We start from the raw sequence: 9,234 nt of genomic DNA, 5'->3' as shown, positions 1-9,234 counted from the left end.
TTCCAACTGAGTATGGAGTAGGTTAAGTGTAAGGAGATCAATTAGTCGCCAGAGAGTGCTATCTAGCCATGTTGGCTATGGACGAGTACGTACAGACAATGAGCATAGATGAGAGAAGGATTACCGCAGAGCCCACAGAAGTGCTAGAAGACATTCCTTTGGACAAGAGCAACCCCAAAAAGTTTACTAGGATTGGGGCGAGCATGGAAGAGAAGACGAAGCAAAACTTGGTCCAATTTTTAAAGAAGAGCATTGATGTGTCATGGAGTCACGAGGACATGCTAGGTATTGACCCAAGTGTTATTACCCATCGTCTAAACGTGTATCCTTCCTCCAAGCCTGTATGTCAAAAGAAAAGAATTTTTGCTCCTAAACGAGACAACGCCATTAAAGAAGAAGTCTAGAAGTTGATCACGGCAAAATTTATCCGAGAATTTTATTACCCGGATTGGTTAGCTAATGTGGTTATGGTCAAGAAAGCCAATGGCAAATGGAGGATGTGCGTGGACTTTACTGATTTGAACAAGGCTTGTCTTAATGATAGCTATCCATTGCCACGCATTGACCAACTAGTAGATTCAATTACAGGTCATAAATTGCTAAGTTTCATGGACGCCTTCTCAAGCTACAATCAAATAAGGATGGACAAGGTGGATCAAGAGAAGACTTCCTTCATTACTAACCAGGGGTTGTTTTGCTATAAGATGATGCCCTTCGGTTTGAAGAATGCAGGGGGCAACTTTCCAAAGGCTGGTTAACCACATGTTTCGTCCACAGATCAAATGGAATGTAGAAGTTTATCTAGATGACATGCTGGTAAAGAGTTTGGATGAAAAAAAGCACATGGACGACCTTCAAGAGACCTTTGATACTCTTAGGCGACATGAAGTTGAATCCAAGCAAGTGTGCTTTCGGAGTTTCGTCAGGTAAGTTTCTTGGGTTCATGGTTTCGCATAGGGGAATTGAGGCAAATTCTGGTAAAATCCAAGCGATACTGAATATGGAGCCACCAAGGAATATCAAAGAAGTCCAATCTCTCACTGGACGAGTTGCCACCCTTAACAGGTTCGTCTTTAAAGCTACTGACAAGTGTTTACCATTCTTTAAAGTTCACAAGAAAGCATTTGAATGGACGGACAAGTGTCAGAAGGCCTTCCAAGACCTCAAGACCTACCTTACCACAGCACCTTTGCTGAGCCCGTCCATACCGGGTGAAGAATTATATTTGTATTTAGCGGTATCCCCACATGTAGTGAGCTCGGCATTGATTAGAGAAGAAGGGAGGATATAGAAGCCGATTTACTATACGAGCCGGGTGCTAAGAGGAGCGGAATGACGATATCCAATGATGGAAAAGCTAGCCTTTGCTTTGGTCACAACTTCTAGGAAGCTGAGGCATTATTTTCAGGCTTATGTCATCAACGTCCTGATAGATCATTCCCTAAAGAAGGCAATGAACAATTTGAAAGCCGCAGGACGACTAGTCCAATGGGCCGTGGAGCTCAGTGAGTTTGATGGTAAGTACCAACCAAGAAGTGCGATAAAAGCACAAGCATTAGCAAATTTTATTGCGGAGTTCACTCCTAGTCAGGACAAGCTAGACAAAGAGGAAGGGGCTCAAAGGTGGGTCATCAATGTCGATGGCTTGTCCACATTATACGCAGGGGGATTGGAGTTATACTCAAGTCCATGGAGGGAGATAAGTTGGAATATACAGTCTGTCTACAATACCAAACCACCAACAACGAAGCTGAATATGAAGCTCTCCTTAAAGGATTATAATTGGCTAAGTCTTTAAGGGCATAGTCAGTAGTCGTCCAAGGAGACTCTCAGTTAGTTATCAATCAAGTGAATGGAATGTATGAAGCTAAGGAAGATCGAATGAAGAAATGTCTCAGCAAAGTAAAGCAGCTCGTCCAAAAGTTTAAAGAATCTAGTTTTTTTTAACTCCCGAGGGAGGAAAACATGGAAGCGGATGCTTTGGCAAAAGCAGCTTCGGCAGGAGGAGTTATGGACGAGTATGACAAGGTCCAATACATGCCGAGCATAGATCTTCTAGAGATACAAAAAATATAAGGGAAAGAAAATTGGATGACTCCAATAATAGCTTATCTAAAAAATGGAAGGCTTCCAAAAGACAAGGACGAGGCTAAGAAATTAAGAATCAGGGCTTCCAAGTATGTCCTCATATACGAAGTGCTGTACAAACGAGGCTTCTCTCAGCCTTACTTAAGGTGAATAGCTCCGGATGAGTCAAACTACATGTTGAGGGAAGTTCATGAAGGAGCATGAGGGAAGTTCATGAAGGAGCATGCGGGAATCATTCGGGAGTGAGATCACTAGCCCATAAAGTCGTCCGTGTAGGCTACTACTGGCCAACTATTTACGTAGATGCTAAGCCTTATGTCAAGGTGTGTGACCAGTGTCAACGATTGAGCAACATCCCTAAACAACCGTTGGAGGCGCAATTGATTAATCACGTACTAGGAGCCATGCAATACAAGGAGAGATTGTCACTACAGAACAAGTCCAATTGGGTATTGGGGTAAGGGTTCAATTGTAGGTTGGTATAAGGTACTAAGATTCCTTTACTTGTAATCGCTTGTTTTCATAATAGTGGATTCTCGGGAGTGGTGACCTTAAAATTACCCGATGGAGTTTTTGCTGTGTTGGTTTTTCCCATTCGTAAACAAATCACCATGTCAATTTATTTTCTGTTGCACTTTAGTTTATTGGTGATTTATTTGTGCTACCATGCGTTTGCATGTTAATTTGATTAATTAATAAACTTGGTTAATTAATCAATTGATTTATCATAAGAGGTCAATACGTTTTTGGCCTGTAAAAAATGATGAATTTCATGAAATCCGGCTCAAACCTTAGCCTTAATCGACTTTTTTGAAATTATGTCAAAGTTGACTGAGATTGGTTGAGGGTTGACCAAGGTTTGACCAAACTTGTTTACTTGGATCTAATTTTGGAATAATAATTTTCATGAACTTATAGCCAAACACTAACTTTGATTATGTTTGACAAGATTTGACTCAATTTGATAAAATTTTGACTAAAAAACAAGTTATCCTATCGAAGTAGCTGAGGTTCTATCTTAAATATCATGAAATTCCCTTTTATTTGTACATTCACTTGTTAAAATCGCATTGGAATTGAGTGATAGATCAATAATAAAAAAGAAATTGCTAAACAATTAATAATTTTATACTACTTGGTTTGGGAATTGTTTATTTTTAGTAGCTTATTTGCATAATATGAGACAAAAAGTTAAAAACTATTTTATTTCTAAAAAGCTAAAAACTAAATTGATTTGAAATAAAATTGAGACAAAAAATAGTATAGAATCCACAAACAGTGCATCAAATAAGTAATAAGCTAGCTTATAATAAAATGCAAACACAGTTTGGAATGTTTGTTTTTTATAGTTTGTTGAGTTCATCGCTTCATAGTGAATTATGCTCTAACGATATATTTAAGTTAGCCTTTTATTTTATCTTTACATATTAACATTTATATATTAAGAAAATTCAGAAAGCTAATTATTGACTTTATGACTTACAAAAATACCTCTAGTTTAATTAACTTACTCTTATTTCTAAAACATAAGAAATGAAATTAAAATTGTAAATTATCAAAAATTAATAACAAGTAAGTGAAAAACCAACAAGGTAAAAACTCTCCACAATGTTTATCGCCAAAAAAAAAAAAACCACCGCTGGGAGATACCATCGTACTTTCATGGCTTCACCAGAAAATATATTAAATAAAAAAAAAGTAAAAAAAAAAAAAAAAATGGAAACACAATTGGATCCATATACTAGGGGTTAGTCTAGACGTTCAAAAGAGTGGAAAGCCCATTTCTTAATAGAATTGAGTATCTGACCACGTCCAATGGGCTTTAGTGTTCACCGCAATTGCGAGACCCATCACTCAAAGCTTCAGTACGCAACACAAATTTACACCGTTTTGGACCTTTTGGCCCAACCTAAAACTAGGTCGTTTTGGCAAGCTAACCCTAACTAATCCAAACCGTCTCTTTCTTTCTTTCCCTCACACGCCTCTCACTCTGAAACTCAGACGCTTCCTCTCCTCTCCTCTCTCTCTCTCTGTTCTCCGATTCTCTCACCGTCTCAGCCTCTCTTCTTCTCTCACTGTATCTCGGCCTCCTTCACTCCTTTCTCTCACGGCTTAGTAAAGGTAAACTCTCTCTCTCTCTTACGGTTTGGTTTGCTGAAGGTTCTTGAATTCTTGTTTCAATCTTTCGGTCCACTGGTAAGCGTTATTCAATAACCTCTATCTTCTTCAATTATTCTTTCACTAATTAGTAATTATACACTGAAATATTTGTCACAAGCTGAGTTCTTAGAGCATTATAATTTATTTTTTATATTCATTGAAGTGTTTGTAACAAGCTGTGTTGATACTGATAGTTGATGAATATGGTTGCTGCCAGTATGAAATTGTTGATTGGAATGGAGTCTGTTAAGGATGATTATTTTGTAATGCTAATATGTTAATGTTTACTACTCTTTGTTACGTTTTGGTATTTTTTTATTTTGTAAATATTAGATGTAAAATGCTCAAAACTTACATAAATTCTTTAAAAATATGTTATATATTATTATTTATGACGGCATTGGTATGACCCACTGACCCAGCCGGACCATAAAACCAGAAACCGTTCCCTTTTCCGGTTCTTTGACCTTTCTGTTTTATAAAACCCTGATATTTTCTAATTATATTTTATAAAATTTGTCCTTAACCTAGAGTTTGAAGTTAGTAAACTCTCTAGTACCCTTCTCTTTCGACCTGCCTCCTTGAATGACACTGTATTTTCTGGCTGGAATTTTGTTCGCATTACTGTATTCGCCGGAGCCTTAACTTTCAGGTTTCATTTGTTGGTTTTGTTGTTTGTACTTCTATTTTTATTCTCTAGTACTAGTGTTTTTAATGGACATGTCTAGGGTTCAAACCCCCCTTCCCCATTGTACTATCACATTATCAAAGATTGGTAAGTTTTCACACACAGTAGGAGGTTGGGCCTGGGTTTGACGCCTTTCACCAAATTTGATAGGTTGTGGGTTCGAGTCCTAGACCCTGCAATAGTGAGAGTTTTGTGCATTGGGGTACGACCTTTTTAAGTTTACACACAGTGGATTATGAGTTCGCAACTTTATCTACCAGTCTTTCTTATTGGAGGAGTTTCTGTTTACGTATTTAAGAAATGTAAAAACATGTGGAGACTTGATGCCTGAAATCTATGTTGAAAGTAGACATCATCTGATTGAAATGCAAAACTGGAGGTAGACATTGAAGTGCATCAACTGTGTTTTGGGTCAGCCCCTACTGTTTTGAGTGATTAAGTCCACATTTTGGTTCAAATTAGTGGCATGTCTTCCTCAACATTTTTACTTGACTTTTTTAGCCTACAGTATAGGCAACTCTGGATTATAAGTGAGGCTTTCTTTTGCTCAATTAAGTTGTTTAGGATCAGGGCATAACAGCCACATTATTGCTGGAAGATATGAAATTGTAATATTGTTATGTGGTTTTGTAGTCTTAGCTCTTAAAACTTTGTTTATGATGTTTATGTTTTTATGATTTTTGTTTTCTGTTTTGAGATTTGTGTTGTTGTACTGTTATGCTTTATATGGATTTTGGGCATTTCATCCTCATTCATTGTTGCTTCTTTTTCAATTACAGTACAGATGAAGAACAAAAAGCAAAAGCCTATCACCGATTCGAAAGGGGACACTGAATTGAAGTCTATCATTCGTCAGCATTCTCTGTTCTTTGACAAGTTAGTTGAGTTAATCCCTGCAAGGTTCTATCTACCGAACAATGATGAGGAGAAGCCATGGTTTCAGGGCCTTAGTAAGGCCGAAAAAGCTTCAGCAAAGAAGGAATCAAGGGAGAACATTAAGAAAGCTCGAAGAGATCGTATGGATCCAGAAAAGGCTTCCACAACAACCCTTGATTTGCTAAAGAAAAGCTTGGAGAAAGAAAAATCAAGTGAGAGTGATGAGGAGGAAATAGAGATTAAACCAATGTTGTCTGGTCATGAAGGTAATGATCGGAAGGTGACTTTGGAGGAACTTCGGCAACGGCTGCATCAAAAAATTGAACAGTCCCGAGCAGATCGTCATGTTGAAGATTCGAACAGAAAAAAGAAGTATGCAAAATATCTCAAAAAAGGAAATCAGCAGAAAAAACGCAAAAGAGAGCCTGTTTCTGAAGAAAAGAAACCAACTAGTAGTTCTGTAGATAAAGTGGAGAAGGATGTAGCAGAGGCTTCGAAGGAACTCGCATTTAGTCATGTCAAACTTGGAAATGAGGAGGAGCATGGAAAGAAGAAGAGGAAACTTTCAAAGTCTAAGGAGCTTGAAAGGGCAAAGAAATTGGAGGAAGCAATGAAAGATCCTGAGAAAGGTGAGGTTATCTCAAAGAAGCATTCGTGGAAATCAGCAACAAGTAGAGCAGCTGGGATGAAGGTTCATGATGATTCAAGCTTGTTGAAAAGGAGCATACACAAGGAGAAGAAGAGGCACCAGAAGAATGCTGAGAAGTGGAAGGAGAGGGCACAGACCACAGAGAAGATGAAAGCAGAGAAACAGAAAAAGAGATCAGAAAATATAGGACAGAGGATTCACGAGAAGAAAATGCGGCGAATTGCAAAGAGAGAGAAAAAGCTATTGCGTCCAGGATTTGAAGGTCGAAAGGAAGGTTTTATTAATGAAGGTTCATCTTAAAAGTTTTGAGTTTCTGCCTCTTACATTGGCTTTTTTTTTTTGTTGTTGTTGTTAATCTTCGCTTTAAGATCAGTTGGCATAAACATCATATTAAATTATAGTAAAGTTTCAATTTAGGGATTCTGTTATATAGATCCACCTTTTGCCTTCCCCTTCCCTTTTCATACTCTCTTTTGACTACTTAGTAGATGAATATTGGTGAAGAATTGACCTTCTGTTGATATCTGCAAATGTTTGTTGCTGAATGCTGATATTAAATGGTCTGAATGTCATCTTTTATGTGTTGTTTGATAACTATGCTAACGGATATAATTAATCTTGATGCTTTAATATACCATGCTAACAATTCTAGCACAATCACGGAAGAATGTCAACCCAATTTCAAAGAGAATGTCGATGCATCTTGAAAGTATTTAGGGTTGCCATTACCATACCAGAAGAAATTTTGGTAATTCTTATATATATTTGAAGATTGCACCATGTGTTTTCCTTGAGTTAGAGAGAAAAAAATCTTCTTTGGAAGTCTAAAATTAAAGTAAAGCTTTAAGAATATGCGTTCATGGTACTTAATTAGGTTATTGTTGTTGTTTATTTTATGTTTTATTTGATTTTTTTTTCTAGGTTCAAGGGCTATATATTAATAGATAAGTCTTGATTAGCTTTTATGTGTTTCTTTTTTTTTCTTTTTTTTTTTTTGTGTGGGGGGGGTTTGTGTGGGGGAAGGGGGTTCCTATTGAAGTAGAGTTTGTTTACTAGTTACGAAATACTAAGATCTAGAGTCCACAAATAATAGGAGTGTTGAATAATAAGAACTGAGTATTTGATTGTAAAAGGCATCACAGTCCTGGTGGGATTCTCCTTTTTTTTTTTTCTTTCGTTTATTTATTTATCTATTTTTTCCGTGATACTATTCATGGGTGCTGTTCATATAGCTCATGAACGCCATACGTTTCTTTCTTTTCCTCATTTGGCTATGATCTCAAATCAAGCACTTCCCCTACCCTATCGAAACCTTAAAATTCATGTACTTAACTTACCAAAAACTCATTAAATAACTTATCAAACCACCCTTCAATTCCTATTGACAACTAATGTCTAGAATTTCTAGCAACTTGTATGCTTCAATAGATAGTATTCTTATCATTTTTCTTATTCTTATCGAACTCTAGTAAATTTTAAGCACAGCCCTTTCTTCTACAACTCTAAACCATAGATCCACAAAATTCTCTTAATCCTACCTATATCAGAAGCACATGTAGATTTATTCCCAATTTCCTATGTTGATTTTGGTATTTTTTCCAAAATCCTTCTACTAGACCTTTGCCACGTCAAACAAATCTTTGAAATCTCAAATCCCTAAGAAGAGGCTATGATCTACATCAGTTGACAATTGAGCTCTCAAGAACGGCTTCAATGTGAGCAAATCAAATGACATACGTATTTAATAATTACTGTGGAGAAACTTTTAATCTTAAACTTTTCATTAAAAAAAAATTTATACGCCGCAATGAATTTATAGTTTGAAATAGCCAAATAAGTTATATTGGTCGAAATAAGCTGAGCATCCTTGGTATTCAAACTGGCACATTTTCAAGGATTATCATACTGGTTTGGTGGTCGGTATGGTATATTTTTGCCTATTGGTTAGTAAAAAACAAAATTTAAACCTCTGATATAAAACCAAATAATGTCCATGAACTTTTTCTATCAAATAATATTTAAATAATTTATCAAACCAACTTTAAAGATAACAGTTGTTTAGTATCTTATAGTAATTTGTCAGCATCAAGAAATAGTATTTTTGCCCCTTTTCCCCATTTTATCAATTTGGATTAATTACACTAAGTTCATTGAAATGATACCCTTTCCAAAAGTCTATAAATACCACTGCACATTTTTGGTGTGATAGTCACTCTACAAGTATAAGTGCAAGGGTCAGGGTTCAAATCTCCAAGAGGAAGCTTCACGCACATATATACACTTAGATTAGGTTAAAGTAAAATTTCTATCTTGTAAACAAAAAAAAATCTATAAATAATACTCCCATAATTACACTAAGTTCATCGAAATGATCCCTTTTCAAAGTGTCTATAAATAATACTCTCTTGAAGGTTTATATAAATGTAACACTTAAATCCATGCCCTCTCAAACTATGATTTAGTAACAGAATATATATATTATTCTTACTCAAATTACAAATGAAATGACACTCCTTTCCCTTAAGTAGGGCTGTTCATCGGAACCTTCCACTCAACCCACCCAACACAGACTAGACTCGAGTTGACTACCGGCCAATTCGACGCCTTGGTGACGGATGGCGGGTGCTCCCCTCCAAAACCCGCCGACTCTCGGTCCAATGGCGGTTCTACCTCTCCAAAACTCATTTGAATTGACCCGACCGTCATCCCCCTTTGCCATTCATATTTTTGTTCAAATTTGCCATCTTTGTTTAGCCCTTCGCCTAGATCTACC

At 36.7% G+C, this 9,234-nt stretch overlaps 1 protein-coding gene across 1 annotated transcript; it reads left to right on the top strand.

Annotated features, from left to right (window-relative positions):
* Positions 1 to 4,029: 4,029 nt before the first annotated feature.
* Positions 4,030 to 6,889, top strand: LOC142625923 (uncharacterized). Its single transcript, XM_075799677.1, has 2 exons — positions 4,030 to 4,209; positions 5,716 to 6,889. The coding sequence occupies exon 2, from the start codon at positions 5,721 to 5,723 to the stop codon at positions 6,759 to 6,761; it is 1,041 nt and encodes a 346-aa protein (XP_075655792.1). The 5' UTR covers positions 4,030 to 4,209; positions 5,716 to 5,720; the 3' UTR covers positions 6,762 to 6,889.
* Positions 6,890 to 9,234: the final 2,345 nt, after the last annotated feature.

The sequence above is a fragment of the Castanea sativa genome, chromosome 2 (assembly GCF_040712315.1).
Source record: "Castanea sativa cultivar Marrone di Chiusa Pesio chromosome 2, ASM4071231v1".
In the NCBI taxonomy this organism is placed as follows: domain Eukaryota; kingdom Viridiplantae; phylum Streptophyta; class Magnoliopsida; order Fagales; family Fagaceae; genus Castanea; species Castanea sativa.
This window is presented reverse-complemented; position numbering and strand designations above follow the sequence as displayed.

What these genes read in the sequence shown, in the direction of transcription:
- LOC142625923 (XM_075799677.1), top strand. Translation starts at nt 5,721, where the DNA reads ATGAAGAACAAAAAGCAAAAGCCTATCACCGATTCGAAAGGGGACACT.